The sequence below is a fragment of the Oryzias latipes genome, chromosome 12, assembly GCF_053564925.1.
Source record: "Oryzias latipes strain Hd-rR chromosome 12, Olatipes_Hd-rR_3.1".
Taxonomy (NCBI): Eukaryota; Metazoa; Chordata; class Actinopteri; order Beloniformes; family Adrianichthyidae; genus Oryzias; species Oryzias latipes.
Window position 1 is genome coordinate 28,954,771 of NC_136248.1, and position 27,866 is coordinate 28,982,636.

The window sequence follows — 27,866 nt, forward strand, 5'->3', positions numbered from 1 at the left end:
GAACTCCTGCTGCTCTGGAGAAACTATGTCCTAGAAAAAGGCAAGTTTTTTTGTTGTTGTTTTTTTAGCTAAAAACGACATACTCCTAATTAAAAGACTACTGGGAACAGTTTGAAAATAGATCAAAAGATGATCAGAGTGGGTCTTTGAGGACTTTCTGATCTTCTCCGTTTCCTCGCAGCTCCTGCAGAGACAAGAAGTCCAGAAGACATGGAAGGGATTTTCCACATGGTCAGACCTTTAATGAACGTTAGCTGCTGGTCAGTGACTCCGAAATCAAACAGGCAGAAACCAACAAACCTTTATTACAGACTGCATGTCCCTTTTTAGCATAATAATCAACATCAGAATATATATGGCTCTGATTTTTAAGGTACATAAATCACTAAACAAAATACCCTGTTTGGACAAGAAAACCCCAACACAATACAAAGTGCACAAACTAAGTTCAAGTCGACTGTATTACATGAGAGAAGAGCGGCTGTGATTTTAGAAAAGGAAAACTCAACAGAGTTTAAAGCTTACATTCAGGAACCTCTGTCGTCTGAGTCACATGGGACGCCATGAGCCCATGCATAATGTCACGATGGCACGCCTTCACGCTCCCACACACAAACACCAACATATTTGGCACCATGTTTCAGCATAGAACAGAAAATACAGCTTGCAGTTCCACGTTGTTATAGCGAATGGAGGTAAGATTGGGTTTTGGCACGTTCACAAGAACACTCAGAGGTCCTACTACGACGCGTGCAGCGTGGAAAGCTTTGAAAGAACAGAGAAACCCTTCCCTCAGTCCCACAATGCGGTCCTTCGTAAAAGCCGAGCGAGCCGGGCGGCGTCTGACCGGGTCCTGGAGCGCGCTGAGCGGCGAGGAAAGCGGCAGACTTCCGTGGAGAAGCGTGCGGTTGGCTCCGAGGCGAGTCGTGTAAACGGTAAGAAGTCGCCTGACTTCAGAAAAGCCTCTAAGCCCGAGGGATTTCAGCACTTATTGCACTCTTAAACGGCACAAAAGGGTCGTCCTGGCCTGTGCAAACCATCGAACAAAACGTCGCTCTAAAGGTATAGAATCAATAAGGTATTTAGTAATACTATGTTTATTATAACTCCTTGTGTGTATTAACATCAGTATATATATTATATCAACATTATAATATGAAAGATACATCTTTATAAATTGCTATGCATATAGGCGGCTGCCTGTAGGGGGCAGCGCCGGTATGACATAATAATATCTAGTCTATATATTCTCATACAAACAAATAAGAATAAATGCTTCCGCGCTCGGAGCAAACTGGCGCGAAACTCCATAGTTAGAATGAATTGAAGCCTCCCATGCACAGAGAGGTTCCAATACAGGTCCAGACTGGTTTCCAAACAGGCCATCGGGAACCTAAAAACCGCAACAGCAGTCCCTAGTGGACAAAAGAGAGAAGGACAGCTGAAGCAGTGTCAATGTGGAGCGAGTGAGGACTGAGAAATGCACCCCGAACTCCAGGGATGGGTACCGCTCGGATTGATCCGGTGCTGAACTGAGACTTTTGAAACAGTTCCCGTGCCTAAACAGTGCTCAAACTGGTGTTTCAAAAATGAGAAAAAAAAAACAAATACACTAATTTATTTCCGAAAACGTGTGACGAAGCAGCGACGCAGGTTGAAGGAGAACGCTTGAATGGGGCTGATGCTATGTTGACACCGGTCTCTGAAATAAGGGTTCAAGCGACCACTTTCAAACTGGTGTCGATGCGCGCTCACGGGTCGCTACACAAGTTTTTATGTCTGTTTTTTTGGTGCTACGTATAAAAACGCCTGGCTATTGAAAGCGCGTCAAAAGTTAAACCAGTTCGACCTTGACCAATCAGGGACTCGGATTCTGTAGGGACATATGGGTGACGTCTTTTTCAATTCACGGAGAGACAAACCATTTGAAAAATTGATCGTGAAGGAGAAATTAATATTTTTGTCTGGATGGAATTATACGTCACCAAGTCTTTCATGTATCAGAATAGAGCTGTGAAGGAAAAAGATTTGTACTGCTTTGACTTTTCGCACCAAGCATTTTCCAACGTTCATGCGCGGTAGCGGCACTCCAGTGTGAAAGACTGAAGCTCCGCCCACCCCAATGGCCCCACCCATTGTTATATGAGCCCACCCACGATTGCTGGAAAGGTAAAATGATTAGCTTGAATTTTACATCAAAACCAAACAGAATACAAGTGACTTACATGTCTGAAGGCTAGCAGCGAAATTGAGCACCTAAAATCGCGTTTTTTTACGATACCTGGTAATATCGCACATGTCGGTAACGATACCAACTCGGCACAGAGTTTCTGTCCCCATCCCCTCCGAACTGCGGCCAGCAGCCTCCACGCACATCAAGGTTGAGTATACTTGCACCAACATTTAGATTCACATTAGTTTTCTATCTGAGAGCAGCGGAAACACAAACGCACTGGAAACTGTAAGGACAGACGCCCCCCCCCCCCCCCCCCCCCCTCCCCCTCCCCCGAACCGTGGACTCTGTGTTGACCTCCGCCTGTGGTGGGGCACAGTAGTATGAGTTGAGATGTGAGAAAAAGCGGGTAAAACTCCAGCGATGTATGTTTTGTCTGAGACAAAAACACATGCAGGTTTTCTGCCTCAGGATTGACCGGCAAGCTGCCCTGACTCCTTGGTAACTCCGCTGTATCTTCCACAGATGTACCAAACCACCAACCGGAACCGCCAACCCCCCCGGAACGGCATCGAACACGCAACACTCCAAACACATGCAGGCAATGTCCACCATCACGGATGGCTTAGTCACTAATGAGTTCAACAACAAACCTCTGCAGAAGCTCGCTGGAAAGAAGGAGCGCCGAAAAAAGCGCCGGCGGCATGCAGTTTGCTACGAAAGCGAACAGAAAACGAGCCTGTTATCTTTACTCATAACGCAACTCCACGTTTGTCTATGCAAAGTCACTCGACACTGGAAGCTCACAATATCCACGATGTCCAAGAAGAAGCAAACACGGCGTCAAGCTCTACCTCTAGAACAAGCCGGCTTAACCCGAAACGACCACACGAACTATCTGTAATCTACAATCCTGATCTAACGCCATGGGCGGGAGGTGAGGTCCTCTTCGCTGCCCTGCGGTCTACCTCCGTGTACTCCACCGGACAACTCATTTCATCCCACAGAGGGAGATGTCAAAGGAAAGCACGTTTCGCGCCCAAAATGTACAGCGGTGACGGGACGCGAGACGACGCTGTCGCTAGCGACTGGACTGAGCAGACACGGAAACACGCCCCAGCAGAGAGCTCGCGATGGGACCGCGTCTGAGCCAAACGAATGGTCAAAGAGCTGCTTGGTTGCCGCGCAGTTGCGCCCCCGCGGGGCCATCTAAAGGCCTGTGAGGTCCACAATGGCTTTGATGAAGATGGTGTCGTCGCGAATGTAAGAGTTTTTGGCGTCCAGCTTAGAGAGCGGGCAGAAGAGCGGACAGCCGCTGGCGATGTTCATCTCGCTCACGGGTCTCTGGAAGGAGGAGGAAGTGACATCAGGTCGAAAGGCGTCGATGATGTGCTCCCTGTTGCTCTGGTCCAGCAGCATCAGGGTCACCTGCAAAAACCGCAAGACCGTTTCTGCAACAACGGAGAGAATGTCTGACCAGAAAACAGCCAAATCTGAAACTTGATGCCGATTTCCTGCAGAAAGAAGTTTACAAAGTGAATCTTAAGGGATGTTTTGTGTAGCGTGGGTGGAGTCATCCAGGACTGTGTTGATTTAGTAAACTCTGTGTATTGTCGTGTTTGTTTTTGAGATGCCTAAGAGGTTTTGTTGCGTTGAACACAGTTTTACTCTTACATTTTATTCTAAAATACTAAACTTGCATGTATTGCAGTTTACTATTGCAATGTTCTTCTCATTGACCGTAAAGCAGACGTGTTTTTGAGCACCTCCTGGTCAAACTGGTGCCGTATTCTTCTGCGCTTTTGCCAATTAAATGATAGGCAGGTGACAGATTACAGGTAAAGTATTTACCTATATAAATAAGCTTGAAATATACAGTGCGGATCTTGATAATGAGAATAAAATATGAATCCCATCCCTTTAATTTCCAATCTCATGGTTGGATCGGAACATCCCTTCGTACGGGTCGATCAGAGATAAAGGCCGTCAACAAAACCATCGACTGAAGCTCAAACTGGTCATGCTGGCTTTTGGAAGCTCGATTAACTGTTTTGAAACGAGTGAACCAACGTTGGCCTCGTGGCAGACAGTTTTAAGCCTTTTAAGGTGCAAAAATAAAAGTCACAATCAACGGAAATCGTTTTTTGTTTTGTTAACATCCATGGTTTCTTAACAGAAGTCATCCATGGAATTTTGAAGTGTTCATCCTGTACTGCAGTGGAGACCCAACTGTTCAGCCACAAAATTCATTTTAATGAACTTCTTTGAGGACCTTCAGTAAAGCCTTGGTCATATCCACCTATACGAAGGGGTTGACCCGTACGGGTCCTGTGGGTTTTTAGGGTTTCCTGTGCATGTAGGATTGTAGAGAGGAGCGGCTGCATTGTAATTGGTGTTGTTAACATGTTCTTGTGGCATTTTTCTGGATGGAGGGAAACATATAAAAACATTGAACTAAAAATTGCATTTCGGAGTATTTTTTAATTCACATTTAAATGGAGCTTGGGTGCGTCCCACAGTTCCCTCGAGGCTCATACGGACACCAAAAAGGACGCCATGAACGTGCATTTATCATGTGTGGTAAGTGTATCATGGAGTTTTCGTAAGGCTAATGGTTGTTCCATGTATTTATGACGAACAGGTGATGCTCTAGTTTTTAGTTAGGTGCAAGACCCCACTTTTACTGACCCCACATGAAATATTAGCGCCGACTGTGTGGGACGTTCACACAGACTACACTCTGTTTTATCTCCTGAAGCAAGCACTAACAACACAGCACTAACGGGCTCCTTGAGCCATGCACAGGATTTGGAGAAGGTCCAAAAAACAGAAAAAAGTGTACGTGAAGAAATGACCATTAAGATTTTGGCTCTGCGGACCGACAACCTTGATATTTTGTGCATTTTCTCCCACAGGCAACCCATGTCCACCCATAAGGCTAGTTGAGACTAAGCCTTTACAGCAAGGGTTACCAAACTTTTTCAATCAAGTGGGCCAAAATCTAAATGTGATCCCGGTCCGTGGGCCAAATACAATAATTGTTTGCATGTCATGAAATAAAGCAGAGAATAAATCATATAGTTTACTTTGCTTCTTTGTATTTGGTACTTTTCAAGGTACACATTAGTGAGACCAAAATGTCCGTAACCTTTTTCTTTGAATCTCTCTGGATCTCCCACTCTCTGCAATTAACGCTGAACCTTCGTAGCTAGCTAATGAGGTGCTGTCCTGTGCTGCTGAGGGGCATCATGAGGGTGGCTTGCTGTGACAGAAATTTAGATTGGAACTCCCTAGAATGTGTCTTTTGTGCCTTACATTTGTGTTTGGACAAAACTGCGTGTTTAGTCTTGTAGTGGCGGCGTATATTGTACTCTTTAAGTACAGCCACGGACTGCTGACAAATCAGACAAACAGCCTAAGAAGAGATTTCTAGAGAAAAATAATCCTCCCATATTTGTTTAAAATGCCTCTTATCCGTTTGGTACTGGCGTTGTCGCTCCATGAATGAATGGGAAATAATAAGGGGGTTTTAACTAAACACTCCGCGGCCTCTACAGGCATGACTTGGTGGGCCAAAAGACAACCTTTGGTGGGCCAAATTTGGCCCGCGGGCCCTACCTTGGGCACCCGTGCTGTAGAGCAGTGTTTTTCAATTTTTTTTTTGAGCCACAGCAGCCTTTAACCTTGTCAAAAAATCTAAAAATTAAAGAAAAAAAGGAGAAAGTCATTGTCTGTATTGATCTACAGTCCCTCCACAATCTCACATGGATTTTTGTGTTAATTGTGTCAGAAAAAGCTGGAGGCTGAATCTGTTTTTTCTAGAAGATGTAATAAAAGTTAAGTTAAAAGATTTAAAAACTGTTTGATGTGTGTTCGTTGTGGTTTCAAGACGTCAAAGGAAGACTCATTGTGTGCTGAGACGCTGTCACTTTAACCCAATGCCTCATGGGAGATGTAGTGCAAACAGCCGCCAAACGCCAGACAGACTCTCGTCTCTGAGCTTCATTGTTTTGTTTCCTTGTTCCACGGTCTGACACCAGATTCTGTGGTAAGCAACACCGCTAAAGACGAGCTTTAGCTGGTATTTTTGTTAACTGAGAGACTTTATGAGCAGAATCAGAACAAGGAAGTGAAGACTTTAACCACTTCTGATTGGTCAGACTGATGACGTATGATTAAGCCTCCAAGAATGATTGGTGGAGACAGTTAAAGGGACTTTTCCAAAAACAGCTGAATCTACGTCTAAATCGTGGTACCGTCATTCTTATCAAAGTGTCTTTAATAGAATCAAATAAACACAAAGAAAAAAGGATTTTACGATCTTTCATATTCCTAACTACTCAGTGTTTCATCAGGGCCTGTTTGGATGAACACAGAGCTGATATCCTGGAGATGGAAAATGTTTTTAGATCAGTTAATGAGGGCAATCACCCACGGTACACTGGTTGAAAAACACTGCTTTAGATTGAAAAAAAGAACGTAGAAACCTTTGTTTCCATGGTTTACCTTCTGGTTAAAAGGCCATTTGAGCAGAGCGTCACTCAGTCCCCTCATTACCACAAAGAACAGGGACAGGTGGGTGCCCCGCCCCGTCCCATCTCCATTCAGGTAGATCCGTAAACACATCTTGTAGCCGTATTTGCTGGTGTAAAAGGCTGGAGAGGAGAGAAAAACCTGAAGGTTGGACGTGTTTGTTTCAGCCGAGCCCTCAGCTCGGTCTGCCGACATCCGCAGCGGCGGCGGCGTTACCTGGCGAGAACATAGCAGGAGCCCGCCCCGCGACGGCATCCTGACGCTTCTTGGCGAAGTCGGAGATCCTCCAGATGAAGACGCCATCGAAGGTGGTGGCGGCCATTTCCCTCAGTCGACCCTCCATCTCTGCCACCGTGAGGTCCTTCAGCCCCACCGTCCTCTCCAGCTGCCGCACCTGCAGGACAAAGAGCTCCAGATTTCTATGCATCTGTCAGTCAAATATAACGATAAGGCATTAAATACATTGCATAGAGGCAAAAATAGACCATTTTAATCAAGTCTGAAAGTCCAGAACACCTCTTTCCTAAACCCTTGTGCTATCTTGTGAGGTCCACCCGTCATCTGATAGCTCAAGGGTTATAGTGTATCTTCTGATTAGAATAAATCAGTTTATGCAATAATCTCATTCAAATGACTTGTAGGAAATAATTTCTGACGGTTCCCGAGTCAGCTTTTTTCCTTTTTAAAACAAGACAAATGTGTAAAATAATTACACAATTACTTATTTTTTTAATATTTTTAACACCTGAATGATTAGAAATGATCTATTTTGAGACTATATAGGATAAACAATGTTTTATCTAATCCTAAAAATGAAATAATCTCATTAAACTGAGCTGGGTTTACCAAAAATATGTCATCAGAGTTTTAACTTGTGTAAAAGTCCAATCAAAAATTTTTTTTTATGCGTTCTTACAGAAGAGGATTAGAGCTATAGAGGGAAAAAAAGGGCCAAAAAGACTGACTTTTTTTCTCAGAATTTCTTGGAGCATCATTAAACTTAGAGATTTTCTTCTCAAAGGACTGCATCTTTGTAAAAAGAGCTTTAAAAAGAATTCACACAGATTAAAAAAATATCTATATTTTTGAAATTTCCAGTCAAACCAGTAGAGTTGAGGAAGTTAAAATGCAGAAAAAGTCCTGGTGCTTTGGTCTTTTGGTAATGAAGAATAATCCAGATTACATCAAAGTCCAGGTGAAAACTCGATTCTGATTGGCTGCTGGGTGTGCATTAAAAAGTGATATACCATAGGATAACTGCACGGTGAAAAAAGTAGTTCCAGTCACCTAGCTTAAATGTTTTGTATCACTTCACCGGCTTTTTTAAAACAGCTTCATCATGTGGACAAAAACAAGCGGTAGGAGGAGAACTTTCTCTCTGAACTGATGCTTTATTCAACCCATCGGGACGATCAGCATATATATATATCGCTTTATATCGCCGAATCTTGACCGCACCACGTATCAAATAGTCCGCTTTTTGTGAAAAAAGCCATCCAAATAAAAAAAAAAAAAACAAGATTTACGGACTAAAATTGGTTAATATTTATTTATTTTGTAAGTGACCATGGTATAAGCGGGTTAATGGCCGAAGAAGTGTGCATTATCACTTTTTAACGCACGCCGTGGAAGCCTGAACCGTCTGACGTGAAGCGTTAAAAAGTGATAATGCGTACTTCGTCTGCCATTAACCCGCTTATACCATGGTCACTTACAAAATTAATAAATGTTAACCAGTTTTTAGTCCTTAATTCTTGTTTTTTTTCCAATTTCGCCCCGCACCACGTAACAAATAGTCCGCGTCACGCCTCACCACCGCTGCAGTCAAGACTCAGCGATTTATATATGCTGATCTATCCGATGGGTTGAATGAAGCATCAGTTCAGAGAGAAAGTTCTCCTCTTACCGCTTGTTTTTGTCCAGATGACGAAGCTAAAGGTTGTTTTAAAGAAGCCGGTGCAGTGATACAAAACATTTAAGCTAGGTGACCGGAACTTATTTTTTCACCGTGCAGTTATCAATGTGATTTATCACTTTTTAATGTACACCCATCAGCCAATCAGAATTGAGTATTCCCCCGGACCATGGTATAAAAAGAGATAATGCACACTTCGTCGGCCATTAACCCTTACTTATTGAAGGAAGTTAACTTTAAGAAATGTGTCTAAACCAGTGAACTTCTCCAAATGTAAGGACACTTAAGTATTTGAGATAACTGAGGCTTTTTGGTAAGTTAGCGCTCTTGCCTCACATCGAGAAGGCCCCCGGTTCAAGTCCCGGCTGGGGGACCTGAAACAGAACATCAGTGGGGGACCTTTCTGGGTGGAGTTTGCATGTTCTCCCTGTGCCTGCGTGGGTTTCCTGGCTTCCTCCAACTGTCCAAAAACAAGCTTCATGGCTTCATTGGTTACTCTAAATTGTCCATAGATGTGAGTGTGCATGGGTGTCTGATTAGTGACCCTACTTCATCTCTCCTGACCACCAGAGGCGCTGCTTCAAGCACTGAATGATCCGTCTTGTGGATGTCTGAGAATGTACTGACAGCAAAGTCACCTGTGAGCTCCCAGTGACCCACGTGAGGCTACAGGGTCACGTGGCACTGAGGGCGTGGTCCCACACTCTCCCTGTGAGACAGCAAGGAACCAGAGGGACCGGGAACTCTGCCGGTAATCCCAGATTCAGAATTCTGACTTTTTTACCTCCGAATTCTGAACAAATAGGAATTTTCTGATAGAAAGCGGAGGTTTGAAGACATGAAAGAGTCTAAATAAGCCGTCTGAAGCTGCACTCTATGCTGATGAGTTTAGGCGTCTGGTCGGCTACCTTGTTGCTCAGAGCCTCGATCTTATCCTGGTCCAGTTTATGCTGCCGGTTGCTTGCCTCCATGGTGGTGGTGAACCGCTCCACCTCTCTGTTCAGGACGCACACCACATTTTCAAACGTGCCAGATTTAACCTCCAGCTCCGTGCACCGGCGGCCCAGTTCGGCCACCTTGGTCTTCTCGCTGTGGAGCTGGAGCTCCAGCGCCGCGCCCACCGAGCTGGGCAGGGGCGTGAAGGAGGTAGACACTGACAGAGTTGGAGGGAGGGTGGGCGGGGGAGGGAGCGGGACGGAGGCGGGCGGACCAGGGGGACCGGAGCTAGAAGATGAAGAGGAGGCGGCGGCTCCCTGCACGGGAGGCCCAGAGGAGGTGGTGCTGAGCTGGGAGACTCTGGCCTCGAGGTCCCTGAGGGATTTTTGGAGTTCCACCAGTTTGTGTCCAGCTGTTTCCAGGCCCTGGGGCTGCAGGCCCTCCATGCTCACTTTCATGCCCATGATGTAATGCAGCAGCAGGTTGAGATGCTCGTATGCAAAGGCGCGCTCGTGGTCGTGGATCTTCTCCTTCTCCACCTGCAGGGAAACAGAGACGGGACCCGTGTGACGAAAGCAGGATAGACATGCAAACGCAGAGCAAGCATCCCTGCAACCAGTGCATCAACATTTACAGCTGACACAAGCATTTTCTTCATCTCTTTTTTCTTTCTTTTTGAGAAGTTCAACAAGCAACAGGAGATAAAAACTAGCAAACAGTTAAACAGTTAAACACCAGCTGAACATCACCAAGTATCTGTGATTCCTCTCTAGTTTAAGCTTCTCATTTACACTCGATAGGAGACAAAACGATCTTAAGAGTAGTTTAAAATTTTAAATAGTAATTTTTCAGTCAAATGTAACAACCTGTTGTCTGGCAGCCAGTTCTGAGCAAGATCAAAGATTCTGATCCATCGCTTCTTTCTGAGGGGTAACACTGTTACTCCAATCAGTAAAATTCTTGTTTATTGTATTTAATTCTTTTTTTTATGGGTTTTTTGAGGTTTAAAAAAAAAAAGAAGAAGTTTGAATGTCTTTTACACTGTATATGTTGCTGAATACTCAAATAAAAAGAAACTTGGTTTAAAATAAAAATAAAAATATAACAACCCTTTTTTAAGAGGATAAATCTTGATTATCCCGTTGAGTCATTTAATCTCAAAAACATCTTATTATTTTAGCAAATATCTTTAATGAAACAAGTTTTTAATCTACTTTGCATCCTATTTTTGAGGCTTATTTGTGATGGTTTCGTTTCATGAAACAATTTGCTTGTTTTCAGGAAGTTTTTTTTAACTTATTTACATTTAAGACATATTGAACTTCAAACGTGTCATTCTAGTCTTAAAGTAAGAAATAACAAAAGTTCTTAAAATAGGATATATTTGGGAGGGGGTGTAGATATTGGAAACCCTTTCCAATTAGCAGAGTTATTTATCTACATATAAATGTTTATATTTCAAGACTTCATTTTGTGTTAAAGGGCAGAACATCACGACCTTTTTTAAGAAACATTACTGAGACAAAACCTTTTAGCTCCATTGGCTCACGTCTGGCGCTCCCTGTGCTGGTTCCCAGCCTGGATAAAATACTCATTATATTTTTCTTTTGGTAGCCCTAAAATCCATTGTATAAAACAGTTTTGGTCTGAGAAATGTGGAAACAACAACAATATTTACACATGAAGAAAGAAGAGAAGGCGTTTACTCACAGACATGTCACATCCGACGACGTGAAATCTACACGGAGTTCTGAATTTGCTGCAGAATTTAATGTGGTCCACATACTGAAAGGAAAGAAGAAGAAAAAAACAATCAATGTGGGACAAACAAGATTCTTGGAGTACAGAAACAGATCTGCAGCTGCGTTCACACCAAACGCGATTTGCACAGCGAGGGTGTCCAGTTTTAATGTGAAACTCCCACTCCAACTCTTTTTTTTTTTCTTTGTAAAAGCGTTCCCAGTGGTCTTATAAAGAGGATTTTACAGTTTTTTAGCTAAAATCCAAAAGCCTGATTCATTTGAAGACATGTTTTCTGTGGAGCAGAATTAGAAATTGGCTTTTTGGTTGTGGGCGGGAGGTTAGCCTAGCTAATTTCCCAGCATGCCTTTGTTTACGCTCTTTCTCCTGCTAGAGACATGCGCCACACAAGCCCAAGCTAACGTTAGCGTAGCAAAAAAACAGCCAACAATATCAGAGTTGTCCAGCTTCACAGTTTTAGACCAGATGGCAGCCCAGGTGAGGAAAATGAAGACGTTAATTTATCTATTTCTCTGCGAGTGAAGGATTTAGGATTGTAGCTAAGAAAGCGAGGATTTGACGTGTCAATAGCTGCATAAGTCTGAGCTTTTTCAAAACATCCGTTTTTTCATCTGCTCCTCATCCAACACGCTTTGAATAAGGATATACTCAGAAACACAGTTTTACTCTTTCATACGTGTCCTCCATCATGAGAAAAATGCTACAAGAACTTGTTAAAAACACCAAAAACAGGATTTTCATTGAAGTGGGACTTTCAGGCGATATGATCAGAGCTGGTGGGGTGTGATTCTCTAGCGGCAGTCCGTTTCATGTGGAGTAAAGTTTCCAGAGTTTCAATTTTTGGACTGTCCCAAGGAGCTCGTCTTTGGCCCGTGGCGTTTTGATGACGTCATCAGCGTGTGGAAATCCAACATGGAGCGTCAGCTTCGTGAACTCACTTTTGGACTGGAGTGGAGCAGCAAATCACGTCCGATGTGAACGCAGCTTGCGAGCCAGAACTGCGTTGGTACTGGCAGGAAGGCGGCGTCCTCTGCAGCTCGTTTACCTTCTCTCTGGGTATTTTCTTCTTGGCGCAGCCTTCACAGATCATGGGGTACTTGGGGCAGATCTCATCATGTGCCTAAAGGAAGCAACAGTTTATTTATTTCTCTCTATCGCCCCACAACTGGGATCTGAGGCCGGCCCGGCGCCGTTAACATGAACCGCGTCTGACCTTGATGTTTTTGAAGTGAAACGGCTCCTTGCAGTACTTGCAGTTGAGCGTCCTCTCCGGGCATTCTCGCTCGCTGTGGCGCTCCTGCTCGCTGAAGCGGATTCTCTCTTTGCAGGAGGGGCAGGGGATGATCATGAACTCGCACTTCCCCTCGTGGTCCAGCTGGGGAAAGGGCGGGATTCGGTTGGTTTCGGTAGAGAAGCAGACAGAGAGCTGGAAGAACGAGTCCCGACGCAGAAGACGCAGCCTCAAAGAGTCATGGGAGACAAATGCGTGAGTCATAAACACGCCGAATGCGCTCAGACATTTCTACATTCAGCTGTCAGTGACGACAGCCAGTTCACAAAACGAGAAACATAATTAAACTTAAAGAGTTTCTCCTCAAAAGCCTCATCTTTGTAGGTAAAGGTTAAAAAAAATCCACTTACATGAGTGGCCGGGATAGGCTCCAGCAGCCCCGTGACTCCGAAAGGGACAAAACGGTTAAGAAGATAGCTATTTTAAAAAATGGTGCTGTCAGCTGAGAATGTACTGACAGCAAAGTCACCTGTGAGCTCCCAGTGACCCACGTGAGGCTACGAGGTCACGTGGGTCACTGGGGGGCGTGGTCCCACACTCTCCCTGTGAGGAACCAGAGGGACCGGGAACTCTGGCCGTCAGTTACATACGTTTCTCTTCCTCCTGAACTTGAGGCAGGTGTTAGCGTTCGGGGTCACGCAGCTGCTAACGCGTTTTGTTTTTCCTCAACTGGCCGGAGACTCAAAAATAACCTTGAATAAATGCAAACGGAACGCTTCTGTTGTCGACACCCTGTCCGCTAGAACGCCGTTGACGTGACAACTGTTGAAGGAAAAATGACAGAGAAAGTTTTTATCATGTAATCCCACATAATCTTCTAAATTTATCAGTTTAATTTCAAACAACTGAGTTTCTGTGTCTAATATAAATATGACAAATATTTAAATGTTATATTTCGTATTTTGTATATTTAGAAATGTTATTTATAGGCAGATCTTTTCAAGTTGGTCATTTCTAAAGTAGCTTGCATGCTGAAAAAGTCTGGGCCCCGCTGGTTTAAGGCAAACTTGTATTTTAAGCATAACCATCATACTCCCACCACCGTGTTTGACCGCGTTCGGGTTCCTCTTTTGTCTTATCAAGTCCAGATGTTTTTGAGAAATGTGTGACAAATTTTTGAGTTCTTTGTGCTTTGTAAGGTCTTAACCATTCTTTTTATTTTTTGGACCTTTCCTTTTTTACGCTTCCAAAATGAAATACATTTCTCTTCTTCTTTCTCTTTCGGCTTTTCCCATCAGGGGTCGCCACAGCGAATCAGTCGCATGGTAAACTTGGCAATGTTTTACGCCGGATGCCCTTCCTGACGCAACCCTCTCAAAGCAACTGGGCTTGGGACCGGCACAGAAGTAGAGAAGGGAACAGGGAGCAGCCCGGATTCGAACCCTGGTTTTACGAACGGAAGGCGCCGCAAACCAGCACGAGCTAAACCGGCTCCAAAATGAAATACGTTTCTAAATGACAGAATCGGAAAGAAACCGATTATTTTCCCTCTTTTAATCTTTTCGTCATATTTCCTTTATTGGGGGACGAGTACCGTATTTTCCGGACTATAAGTCGCTGCGGAGTATAAGTCGCACCAGCCCAAAAATGCATTATAAAGTAGAAAAAAAACACAGATAAGTCGCACTGGACTATAAGTCGCATTTTGACGGGAAATTTATTTGACAAAATCTAAGATCAAGAACTAATAACTTTCACAACCTCCTATAACACAATCATAGCAGACTGTTTATCTCATAATTTCACAGTAATTCTTTCTCATATTTATTTATTCTTTTCATGAAGCATCATTGGCCAACTAATACTCAGTTTTCATCCTGTATTTGTAGAAACAGTTGTCATTTTTATTGCATTTCTGAATCTATGAAATCATTGGAAAATAGAATATTATGTTGTTAGCCTTCAAGATCTTACTGTAAAAAAAAGTTTGCTGATTCTCTGAGTCACTTAACATACTCTTAACACTTAACATGCCTCATACATCAAATTGACCCAGGAACATCATCTCTGTTCCTCACAAATGAACATAACAGGAGGGTTAACAATGTATTTATTTCAATTTAGTTCTAACATAAGTCGCTGCGGAGTATAAGTTGCACCCCTTGCCAAAGTATGAAAAAAAGGGCGACTTATAGTCTGGAAAGTACTTTTTCCCAGCAGTCAAACCCGATCCCGTGAAAAAGGAGAAGCGGATCACCTCATACTCTTTGATGGTGCCTTTCCAGGGACAGTTTTCGTTGATGCAGTCGGCAGACAAACCTTCCACTTCCCTGCGAACCGCATTGTCAGGAAAAGCCTAAAGAAATGGTTAAAAACAGCCAAAACTGTTAATAAAAAACACTTTACAGGAGAAATCAAAGTATTGATACTTTTATACTCACGCATCCTTGCTTTAAAATGGATGTAGGTTCCTCAAAAATCTCCTCTTTAATGCAAGCGTTGCATTTCTGAGGTCCATTACTGCAACGAAACAGGAGCGAGCGTTTGGGAAGCGTTGGGAAAAAGGCGACAGATTCCTGAAGAAACGTGGAGCTCAGACTTGGTATGTTCTTAGTGGTTGCCAAGGCAACACGTTAAGAAACTCCTGCTTTTTGTTTCAACACAGAGTGCTTCCCCTGACTTTTTCTTTCTGTTGCTGCTTTTTTCAGTTTTAGTGGAAATTTGAGTTTTATGTAACTATTTTGTTCACCAGAAAAACCTGAATCTCATGATATCCATCACTGCAGCTCAAAATAGCTTAGAATAGAAAATAAGAGATTAGACCTAAAACCCTTTGATGTCATCTGTTGGTCACTTATTATAATACAATTTAGACCGTGTTGGGATCATCTGGATTGAGTTGGATTACAATAATCTGGAATGTTGGGATTATGAGAATAATAATCAGTTGAGCTCACATTGTTTTTACCGTTATTGTCCAAAGACAACTTTAGTTTATGAATAAACTGATAGAATTTTTAAAAAAGTCAGCAGCAAAACAAAAATAAAATGACTAAAAGTGTTTTTTTCAACATAAGTCTTTGGATTTTGCCAATTGATGGCAGTAGAAAAAGGTTGTAAACAAAACTTAGATTTGTTTGATACATTTATTACCCAGAATGCACCTTTACCTATAGATAGTTGAAGCTATTTAATTTTGTGGGTTTTTTTTCTCAATCAAATTAATTTAACTTAATCATTTATAACTTTTCAACCGCCAATTTTTTTCTCAAGTACAGCTTTGACTGCAGGCAAAGACCCAGTCTGATGAAAATGGTGTTTTTATCCTTGTCTGTATCATATAACTGGACGAATCGCGTCCTCCATAGAAAACGCCTCGCTTCCGGTTCCAACCAAGTGAAGTTAATTCAGTCGCCATTTTTCCACGATATGTCCTTCGCCACATTGGAACCAGACGACCTCAGTAAGCAGTGATTCGCCCATTTACGTTTCTACATTTCTATTCTCCAATCAGCAGTAAGCACATTAGAAGGCCACGCCCCTATCACTGAAAGCGGGGGCTCGGGAGATCTGTCAATCAAACGCATTTCAAAATGATTGTTTAGTCCAGTTTCTGTTTTTAACCCGTTTTCTGATGATGGAGGACACATATTAAGCTCAAAATTGCATTTCTGGGTATTTCTTTATGGACGTCGCTGTTAATCAGGAGAAGACAAAAAAAATGCGGTCGTATTTTGGGACGTAGAAAATATAGATGTACGTCTTCATTTAAATTATCTGAGCTGGTATCTTGATCAAAACTGTACGGCTGGATAGCTCCAATATTGCTCGCCATTTTTTTGTTGTACCGCTAATGTTAGGTTGGGGGTGTGAGGGGCTGTAAGCCAGCAGGAGAGCAGAGGGTGGGCTTAGTCTCGCCCCTCCCTCAGAGATGAATTTCTAATGAACTCCTGCCGCTCTGCAGAAACTATGTCCAAGACAAAACCAAGATTTTGGCTAAAAACAGCATCATCCTAATCAAAAGACCACTGGGAACGCTTTTCTAATCGATCAAATGATTATGAAGGTAAATTCAAATATTGAGTGATGAGTAGTAGTTTTCAGGCTTGAGAAAAACCCTAAAGTTATATGAATTTGCCCTAAAGCTCTCTGGAAACCCAATCTTTTGTTTTGGGGCATTGCTGTGTTATTGATCCTTCAGTGGCCAGAAGGTGGCGCTCACCTCACAGTCCTGTTGAAGCAGTAGGAACAGAAGCGGTGTCCGCACTGGGCCTGAATGGGTCGTCGGAGGATGTTGTGGCAGCAGTTGCACAGGTGCTTGTCCTCCAGCTTGTTGCCCAGGATCTTCTTGGGGAAGCCGGGCTTGTTGCTCTCCATGGATGAGGGCGGGGACGGTTCCAGCGCAGCCATGGTGTCTGTTCGCACGTCACACCTGGCAACAAAAACACGCCAAAGCACAGCACCTCTTCATAACTCCTCTTTGTAGCTCCACAGCAACTTGCTGAAACACCTTGGCACGTCTTACTGATGTCTGCAGGGGTGTCTCCAAGGATTTTGGGGGGCTCTGGGCCCCTGAATGACCCCCCAATATAAACTCTTAAATTTAAAATGTGATAATCCAACTCAAACTCATGTTAAACTAGCATTTGAACCCTAAACAAGTGTGATTTAGACTCCAAAAATTACAGTAATCTGATTATTGATTGCATGTAAACGGTATAATCTGATGGTGTTTGTCAGACTTGAGTGAATCTTAATATGATGCATATTTTATTATTGATTTATTGCTTGTTTATTCCAGAATGTGCAACAAAACAAAACAAAAAAACAGTCAAATAAAATGACAGTACAGTAAATGATAGTCTCAGTGTTTGAACGTGTCCCGGATTAAAGATGAACACATGTAAACCGGGTTTCTGATGATCAGACTTCTGGATCGGATTATTGCAGAACAGGTAAACATATTCTTCAGGTGAGTCTGGAATGTGCCATGTTGATCTCAGGGGAAGGGGGGGGGGGTTCATTTAGCACTTAAACAAAGACGGCAGTTCTGCTGTCAGGTAATGAGGGGCCTCCAGATGATGAGTGTGGATCCTCCTCCTGCTGGAATGGGCGGGGGGGGGGGGGGGGGGGGTACTGGTGTGGGCGGCGGAGGCCAGCTGTGGGTGAGGGGGGGGGGGGCCCACACCCTTTGTTTACATTCTTCCTCTTCTCTCTTCTCGCGGCTCCGCTCTCAGAGTCTACCCGGTAACGGAACCCCTCCATTGTCTCCTCTCTCCACCTTCCTCTCGCCATCAGCATCCCTCCGCGTGGGCGCCGGTGGCCGGCGCGCGCGCGCCGCCACGCCCCTTCAAAGCTGAAGCCTGTCAGACACATTTACTGGAAAAGGCTTTTTCAGACGCTCCGGTGGTTTGAACTCACCAGCGGTTCAGGCTAAACTGTCATCGCGCGCGGACGCCGTGGAATCCCGTCTCCTCGTCGCAGGTCGACGCTCGTGCCCGGAGCCGTGACTATATGTGTTGGCGCAGCCGGCTGGAGGCGTCTTTTTCGGCGCTAGCCACATAATACAGATGTGGTCTGCAAACGCGACGGCTGTTATTGTCCAACATCGCCATTTCACTCGCAGACTGGCCCTTACGTCATCCGGTGGGAGGGACTTGGGTTGACAGGCAGACGAGCTGTGGAAGCGCGCGAACCATTGGTCCAGAACTGGGAATGGGCGTGGCTTTAATCCCGAGGCGCCTGTAACCGTCGACGTCACTGATGTCACGAATTTGTATATTTTTTTAATCCGTTTTATTTATTTAAAAAAATAATTAAATGGGAAAAAAAAATCTTACTCAAAAGAAAACCGAAAAACTTTTTAATGAAGGAAGAAGAATTTAAAAATTCAGTCTGCTGAGGGAGTTTATTTTTTAGACATTTAAATTGTTTATTTATTTATTGAATCCAATGAACAACACCTATTTAAATGACTGTAGCATCGGTGACCCACAGCAACTTGCCAAAAGATCTTGCCACGTTTTAGTGCTGCAGGGGTGTCTGAGGATTTTTGGGGGCTCTGGGCCCCTGAATGCCCCACACATTTATGCTTTGCCCGAATTCCCACCCTAACCTCTATATAGTGCATAGAGCTTTGGCCATGTTGTAGTGCTGTTTGAATCCACAATCCCAAAATCGAGTGCCCTAGAAATGTCCCAGAAGTCTCTGCGAAAAACCAGTGTGCATCGATGGTCACAAGAGCGGTGAATATAGACCACAATGCATTGCGTCTGAACAATTTTTGCAAATTTTTTTTTATTTAAATGTTTTTTTTGATTAATAAATCATAAATATTTTTATCTTCAGAAGACAGCAGATTCATAAATAATAATTAGCAAAACGCTCATATCAATTAAATTTTAAATTCGTGAAATCGATGACGACATATCTGCCATTTAAAAAAAAAAGTATTGAGCATGGTGTCCAGATTGCTTTTGAAATTCAGGGCACTACCACCAGTGAAGATCGCAAATCATTGAAGAAAAAAGGTTCAGCGCACTGTCTAGTGGGTCTAGATGACCCAACTGCCAATGGTAAAGTGTCTAGGATAGCAGAAGGGTTACACATCTTCTTTCTCTTTCGGCTTTTCCCATCAGGGGTCGCCACAGCGAATCATCCTTTTCCACCTCACTCTATCATGAACATCTTCTACCCTAACGTTAGCCAACTTCATGTCCTCTGTTAAGACATCCATATATCTCCTCTTTGGCCGTCCTCTTGCCCTCCTGCCAGGCAGCTCCATCTCCAACATCCTTCTACCAATATATCCACTATCCCTCCTCTGAACATGTCCAAACCATCTCAGTCTGGCTTCTCTGACTTTGTCGCTAACACAGGCAACATGAGCCGTCCCTCTGATGTACTCGTTCCTTATCCTGTCTAACCTGGTCACTCCTAAGGAGAACCTCAACATCTTCATCTCCGCTACCTCCATCTCAGCCTCTTGTCTCTGTCTCACTGCTACCGTCTCTAACCCATAGAGCAGAGCTGGTCTCACCACTGTCTTGTACACCTTTCCTTTGAGTCTTGCTGACACTCTTCTGTCACACAACACTCCTGACACTTTCCTCCACCCGCTCCAACCTGCCTGCACTCGCCTCTTCACCTCTTTTCCACACTCCCCATCACACTGAACTGTTGACCCCAAGTACTTAAACTCCTGCACCTTCTTCACCTCAGTCCCCTGTAACCTAACGCTTCTACCTTGATCCCTCTCGTTCAGACACATGTATTCTGTCTTACTACGACTGACCTTCATACCTCTTCTTTCCAGAGCAAACCACCTCTCTAGCTGTTCCTCCACCTGCTCTCTACTCTCACTGCAAATTACAATGTCATCAGCAAACATCATTGTCCAGGGAGATTCCTGTCTTACCTCGTCTGTCAGCCTGTCCATCAGCATAGCAAACAAAAAAGGACTCAAAGCTGATCCTTGGTGTAGTCCCACCTCCACCTTGAACTCCTCTGTCTGACCTACAGCACATCTCACCACCGTCATACTTCTCTCATACATGTCCTGAACTACTCTGACATACTTCTCTGCCACTCCAGACGACCTCATACAGTACCACAGCTCCTCCCTCGGCACCCTGTCATACGCCTTCTCTAAATCTACGAACACACAATGCAGCTCCTTCTGACCTTCTCTGTACTTTTCCATCAACATTCTCAAAGCAAAAATGGCATCAGTGGTGCTCTTACGGGGCATGAAACCATACTGCTGCTCACAAATCTCCACCTTCTTCCTAAGCCTGGCTTCCACTACTCTTTCCCACAGCTTCATTGTGTGGCTCATCAACTTTATTCCTCTATAGTTGCTGCAGTTCTGCGTGTCACCCTTGTTCTTAAAGATTGGGACCAGAACGCTTCTCCTCCATTCCTCAGGCATCTTCTCACTCTCTAAAATCCTATTGAACAACCTTGTTAGAAATTCCACTGCTGTCTCTCCTAGGCACTTCCATACCTCCACAGGTACGTCATCAGGACCAACGGCCTTTCCGCTCTTCATCCTTTTCAGAGCCTTCCTAACCTCATCCTTTCCAATCTCTGCTACTTCCTGCTCCACAACAACCACATCTTCCTCCCTTCTTTCCCTGTCATTTTCCTCGTTCATCAGCTCCTCAAAATACTCCTTCCATCTTTTCTGTACACATGCTTTCAAGAAATACGAGGAATCTGGACAACTTCACCTGCGCTGTTTAGTATTTATCTCTAAGTCACACTGGTAGAAGTTTTGGCTAAAGATCGAATTTAGGTCAAAGTGAATAGGATCGTTCAAAATGTACCAATAGTTACTATGAATCAGACTGTCAACCACAAAATATATGACTCAATTGTTGTTAAAATGAATCATCCCTATGGGAAACTGTTGCTGTTTCTCCACTGCTCTGAACATGATTAACCCTTGTGCTATCCTAGGCACTCTAACACTGGGAGTTGGGTCATCTAGACCCACTAGACAGTGCGCTGAACCTTTTTTCTTCAAAGATTTATGATCCTCACTGGTGTCCATGGATTACATGAAATCTTTCCACCTTTATCCACCTTTGTCATGGTAGGGAGAACACGTCAATGTAAGGGTGGGGTCATCTAAGATAGCACAAGGGTTACACACGATGTTTTAAACCACAATTATCAGGAAACCTCAGACTGCGATAGATCAAGCGAGCCACATGAGGGCAGTACACCAACATACAACACAACTGGTTGGTTCAGTATGGAAATTTTAAGATAATTGTGTCTGTTGTGATGTTTAGGGGAGCTGGTTTAGCTCGTGCTGGTTTGCGGCGCCTTCCATCCGTGAAACCAGGGTTCGACTCCGGGCTGCTCCCTGTTCCCTTCTCTACCTTTGTGCCGGTTCCAAGCCCGGTTTGAGAAGGTTGCGTCAGGAAGGGCATCCAGCGTAAAACATTGCCAAATATACCATGCGACTTGTTCGCTGTGGCGACCCCTGATGGGAGAAGCCGAAAGAGGAAGTGTCTGTTGTGATGTTTAGAAGTCCCAACAGGAGTCATTGGATCAACCGTACTGAGCTGCACTGATCTGCGTGAAGTTGGTCCCTAAACATTTGTTTTAGAGCGTTGCTTAAAAAAACGTTTTTTTTTTTTTTACTGTTGCAAATTTGACATTTATACACCATTTACATTTGTTTACATGCTCTCCCACTAGCTTACAGCCACTCACAAACTACCATGACATGTGAAACAAAAATGGCATCCAACATCAGAGCTATCCAGCCATACAGTTGCATTCCAGCTTAGATGAGGAAAACAAAGGCATTTATGGATCTACGTATTTGTCTACAACTGGATGCATCAGAATGGAGCACACCTGGGAGCTTGTGGTCCACCCAGGATATTTTCTTCGTCACACATACAATCTTTTATACAACGATTTGAATAAAGAAATACCCAGAAGTGCAAATTTGAGCTTAAATTTGTTTAATTTACCATCATAACAATGCAACAACAACATGATTTTCATCAGAGCGCATCTTTAAAAGTAACTTTTGGTGTGAAGATATTTAATAAATATATTAGACTAACCAAAGAAAACTATATGATCTGGCATCTGATTTCAGTTTAGTCCTCTGTGATTTAATTAAGTCTTGATTATTTATAATATAAGGATACCTAAACCTCTATTTTAAAAAATGGTAAGCGCTTACCATAAAAATACAAAAAGTCACAACTTGGAAAAACTAGTAAATTATGATAAGAATGTATTTATTTTAACTGTAACATTAAACATACCATCAGGTTTTACAGATATTTTTTAATTTGTCCTTACAGAACAGTTTTAAAGTACTTTTGAGTTCATTAGCTTAAAGTTAGATTCTATCTTATGAATGTCTTCTAGCCAATTGATTAACATCATCACACTACCACCACCATGTTTAACTGTTGTGTTTTTAAAGAATAAAATTCTTCTATTGTTGTTTTTTTAATAAATCCATATTTGTATAAACATTTTATTTTATAAAATTTAATATTTTTATTGATTTTTTTGGGTCAAATTTAACATCAGCCTTGTGTACTTTTGGGTCATCTGTGTTTATCTTCTATATTTTACTGCTCTTTTATTTCTGCTTTTGAAAAAAAAAGTTCTTAAAATTAATCAAGTTCCATTTTCTCCCAGTGACAACAAACAACAAAAAACTTAAATGATACTAAAAAAAACATCAAAAGAACATGACAGTTGACTGGCTAGAGGGAATAGAAGTTTAAAGTCATGGTTCAAAGGGAAGTTGTGGTACTGCTTTCCTGTTGCTCAAAGAAACATCTCAAGACCTCCAAACTGTACTGCATTTGTACTTAACTGTATTTAAGGTTATATTTCATTTAAAAAAAAAGGTTTTGTATTTATGTAAAACATGTTCTGAAATTGAGTCTGAACATGTCCACAAACATCAACCAACATGTTTTGGAAGAGTATGCAGGAAAAACTGATGCACACTGACAAAAACATGCAAATTGTTCAACTAAAAGGTCAAATTCATTTGAATTTATAATTGTCCGTTGTCTGAAAACACCATTAAAAATAAAGTTCTAACTTACTTACAAAAAAATTCTGTTTTTAAAATCAATTTTAGAGTTTTATAATGTAAAGTACATTTTTAAAGTTGTTTTATTGGGTATGAACTGGAGTTTGAATACGTTGTCTTTGTATCTTTTTGAGCCTTGTGATCATTATAGGTTTTTCTTACACACAGTCAATGGTAGCAAACCACCTGCAGGTGTTCATCCAAATAATCCTCCTATCGTCTTACACCACTTCTCTTTGCATTCATTTGTTTGTGGCCTGCTGCCGTGTCACAAGACTGAGTGCTCGGTCTTATATAACCTGCTGCCTCGATAAAGAAGAATGCAGAGGAAGCAAAGTTCAGCAGATATTACAAGAGTAATTTACTTAATAAACTCTAAAACAATCACAGCAGAAGGTACGAACAGCCCCGATCCAAATCTACAGCAGTCTCACACACGGCATATTTAAATACATATATAATAGTCAATCCATGAATATTTTCAGAAATGTGTTTTTACGGTTACTATGCTTTTCTAGCACACATGTTTACAGCATATATAGAAATATAAAACTTTCTTTCTTTTCGGACTAGAGCACCTTTATTTACTAAAGGCACATTATTTTAAATTAGCAGATTGCACAACAAAAGCAAAACCTCGCCTGCTGTGCAAACAAGGCCAAAGGAGGGATCTACACATCTATTTCACTTCTTTAAAAATAAAACATTTAAAATAAACTCTAAAGCTTTGGATGATGACGAAAATCAAGTTAGTAGTCTAATCTAGTTTTGTTTTGAAATCAGATTTTAAAAAAAGCATTTACAAAGCATTTATGCAAAAAGACTTTTGGCAACCAAGTTCGCTGCTCCGGTATATCCGTTTTTTTTTAAGTCTCGTCGAGGAGCTTCCGGAGGTTTCTTTGAATCTGTGATGGGGGGGAAAAAAACAGAGGTAACTGATGGTTAGCAAATTCTATAAAGTTATGCAATCAAGTTAGAGGCATCGTTTTATTGGGAAACACTAGCAACAACTGGAAAATGTTCATAATTTTCATAAGTTTCAAAAAAACAAAACCTCCTAAGATTTCTGGACCCAACGTGAGGTGAGACTGGAAAATTCAAACAAATAAAAAAGATAAAGGACTGTAAAAAGTCCACATCAAACGTCATAACAGAAGATTAAGCTACGTTTCCATTATGACGCACATAACACGGACACCTCTTTTCCACATGAATTCTTCCATTGTAAAACATGACAGATATTTGAAACTTTTTTCCATCCAACATAACCATAAATAAATCTGCTGCAGGCTTAAAAGCATAAAACAAACATGTTCCATATCTTGGCTTTTCTTGCGATTAAAGTAAATTTCTTCATGTACGAATATGTCTGACAGCATCGTCCCCAAAAAAAAATTTTTTTATTGTTTTATTCACCCCCCCCCAAAAAATTTGATAAAATTACGAGATTTAAAGTCGTAAATTTACGATTTTAAATCTCGTAATTTTACTACTTTTTTCTCGTACATTTACGAGATTTAAAGTTGAAGTACGCATATAGTGCCGCTGTGGGTACCGGATGTTCTCGGGTTGCCGGATGTTCTCGGGGTCCTTCGGGGTCCTTCGACCAATGATGACGTCACACTATTTGATTGGCTGTAAGTTGCCACGACCAATGAGTTAACGTCGCTAAGTTTTTTAAAAAACTTTATTGACAATTGCGGTATCATACATTAACAATGACATTAACGTTAACAACGAACAATAACGATGTAATCAATATTGCCTCGAAGATCAGTCACCATTGCCAAATATAAAATATTGACATAGAAAATAAAGAATAGAGGGGAAAAAAAGAAACAATGAACATAACACACAAATAAATAAAAACATAAGTAAAATAAAATAAAGGAACATAGAAAAAATCTAAGTAGTCTAATACTAGTTAAGTTAGGGGTACTGGTGAAGTTTGTATTTCTGAACAAAACTAAGCAATTTCAAGCCATTCTTCTTTTTCATATAATGAAGTGATTGAAAGCAAAAACAGAGCTCTTTATTAAATGTTATAAAAGTGGTTTGGTCTTCAAAACTTGACCTCACCAAGATGGCGGTGCTCTCCTCCCATGAGGAACCACGTGATGTCTCCTCTAGTGATATAACTCATTGGAAGGACCCTGAAGGACCCCGAGAACATCCGGCAACCCGAGAACATCCGGTACCTACACCGCAAGTGAACGCCGGGCAGCAGCAGAGCAGACCGACTACCATGTCGTATATCGGAGCCGTGGTTTAAGATGAAAGACATGGGGCGTTTTGTGAAGCTTTATTTACGTATAGGTTTCAAAAAACAAAGAAATTCTTAACCTTTTGACGACTCAAAACCAAATGAATATTAGCGTGAGGACATTGAAAAGAATATGTCGAAAACTGGGCCTCTTCAGGCGGAAACATCACACAGACTTGGAGGAGATTTTTCCGTAAAACTTGGTTGTATGACTCAGTTAATTAATAAATTATTCATTTGTGGCCACAAAATAGTTCACTAATAGGAATAAAACTGTTAGATCTTACAAAATTAATAACAACATAGCCACAAATTTGTTCAATTGATCGAAAAAAATAAATGATTGATTCAATTAAAATACTTGTGGCCCCGAAATAGTTTAATCGTACAAATGAAATAGTTATTTGTAACCACAAAATGGTTAAGTTCTACAAACCAAATAACAATTTGGGACCATAAAAAGTAGTTAAATTGCCATGAAATTGTTGAATTGAGCAAATAAAATAGTTAAACTGTACAAACAAAATACTACAAAAAGGTTTTATCGTACAAATGAAATATCAATATGTGGCCGCAAAATAGTTAAAACCCACAAACCAAATACTAATTTTAGGCTACGAAATAATTCAATCGTACAAAAGTTACATTTAAAAAAACAAAACAAATTCTGGCCATGAAATTGTTAAATTGTGCGAATAAGATATAATAAAATACTCGTGACCAGAGCAGTTACACTGTACAAATAAATAACAACTTGTGGCTACGAAATAGGTTACTCGTTCAAATGAAATATTTACATCGTACACACAAAGTAACTTGTGGCCACGAAATCCTTTAATCCTCCAAAGCAAATAATGATTTGAGGCTACAATATAGGTTGATCGTACGAATCAAACACTAATTTGTAGCCACAAAATAGTTAAATTATATGAACCAAATACTAATTCTTGGCTACAAAACTCTGTAATGGTGATAATATTGCCTATAGAAAGCTAGGTATATTAATCACGTTCACCTTTACCAGTGAAGCAACACATCTCTCAATATCCTGTTAAAATGTTTATGAACGGTTGATTTGTTGAAATGCAAGACTTTTCAGTATCAAATTGCAGCTCATTCCCTAATATAGAATGTAATCATATCGTCTCTCAACATGTGGCTTTACAGAATATCAATGTTCTTACCCAACAGATCACAAACGATAGCCGATTTCAGAATTTTTGTTAATTTGTAGCAACAAATTAAGTATTTCATGAACACAATTTAGCTATTCATTTATTTATAATGTCATATAATTCCAACATGCAGATCTCAATATCAAATACTTATTGACAAAGTACTACACTGCTTCAGATTACAATACAAATGATAAGTCTTGTCATTTAGCAAGGAAACAGTAAAAAGGTGTTAAACTAATTAATTAAAAACAAATTTGCATCCGTTTTAATGTTAAGTCTGCCTTGAAACTCTGACATTTATTAAAGTGTAGTGGGGGTTTTTTTTCGGGAAACTAAAAGGACACAAATTTAAGACACTTCTGTGACAATACGATAAAAATGTATCGCTCAAGGTTCACGCGCATTTTTAGAACTCCTGGACCATAAAAACTGGCCCAGAAGCTTGTTTTTTGTCACTGAAGTGTGAAAGCAGAAGGGCTTCAGCATGTTTTGCATTCATTTTTTACAGTGTAACACATGTGTAAGTTGGGTCAAATGATTGAGTTTTCAGTAAATCGACCAACAAACCTTGTCTAGCTTGAAAAGGTTGGTTGAGAGCTCCCCATAGATCTCAGCGTTCACTTCATCTTGGGACTTTCGACTCTCAGGATTTCTGCAACAGCAGTGATCTTGACATGTGAACTCTATCTTGGCATTGGGATGTCTACTGACAGACTGAATGAAACTCCTTTTTACTCGCTGTGAATGTGGTGGTCCATCGACAGCAGGGAGTTCAGACGTTGCTCGAGAGCCACAATTTTGAATCCCATATAGCAGGAGGACAGGAACAGGACGCTGACTCTGTTGCACAAATGCAGAAGCACATAAACATGCAAATCCTCGGCACAGATTACAATCAATAACCTCTTCAAATGTTCGGACTGTTTGAGGGCATCTTTGTCCGCAAACACGGGACTCACAAAAACAGGTAGATGACAAGGAGGATGTGAAAGGACTTTGTCTGGGAGGCTTTTCCTTTCAGAGTGGATCCATGTGAAGAGCCTGGGGGGAAAAACGAAGAGGAGTGAGCCCCGCCACACTGTTTTCTGCGAGTTCACCGACCCGCAAAGGCGTTGAGGTTCAGCACGGAAGTACCGTTTTTGAGGGCGGCTCTGTGCTTTTGGCTCGGTGTCTGGAGGTGAATGTCAGCGTGAACTGAAACTTCTGTGTTCAGAAACGGCTCCGGGAGGCCTGTAAAGTCTGGCCGAACACAAGGCGACAAACTGAAACCAATTTCCAGAGAGCCTGAGCA

The 27,866-nt window shown here is 41.9% G+C and overlaps 1 protein-coding gene across 1 annotated transcript in view; it reads right to left on the reverse strand.

Moving 5' to 3' along the window:
* Positions 1-283: 283 nt before the first annotated feature.
* LOC101170857 (uncharacterized) overlaps positions 284-27,866 on the reverse strand; it is a 33,371-nt gene continuing 5,788 nt past the window's right edge. The window contains exons 10-24 of the mRNA XM_078955725.1: positions 27,710-27,814; positions 27,535-27,616; positions 27,311-27,415; positions 27,143-27,227; positions 24,004-24,039; positions 16,777-16,975; positions 14,991-15,097; positions 14,807-14,905; positions 12,532-12,693; positions 12,364-12,438; positions 11,268-11,342; positions 9,530-10,096; positions 6,923-7,100; positions 6,680-6,828; positions 284-3,601 (exon numbers count right to left, since the gene is read on the reverse strand). Of these exons, the coding sequence (XP_078811851.1) occupies positions 3,383-3,601; positions 6,680-6,828; positions 6,923-7,100; positions 9,530-10,096; positions 11,268-11,342; positions 12,364-12,438; positions 12,532-12,693; positions 14,807-14,905; positions 14,991-15,097; positions 16,777-16,975; positions 24,004-24,039; positions 27,143-27,227; positions 27,311-27,415; positions 27,535-27,616; positions 27,710-27,814 (2,243 nt within the window). The 3' untranslated portion in view covers positions 284-3,382. The remainder of the gene's footprint in view (positions 3,602-6,679; positions 6,829-6,922; positions 7,101-9,529; positions 10,097-11,267; positions 11,343-12,363; positions 12,439-12,531; positions 12,694-14,806; positions 14,906-14,990; positions 15,098-16,776; positions 16,976-24,003; positions 24,040-27,142; positions 27,228-27,310; positions 27,416-27,534; positions 27,617-27,709; positions 27,815-27,866) is intronic.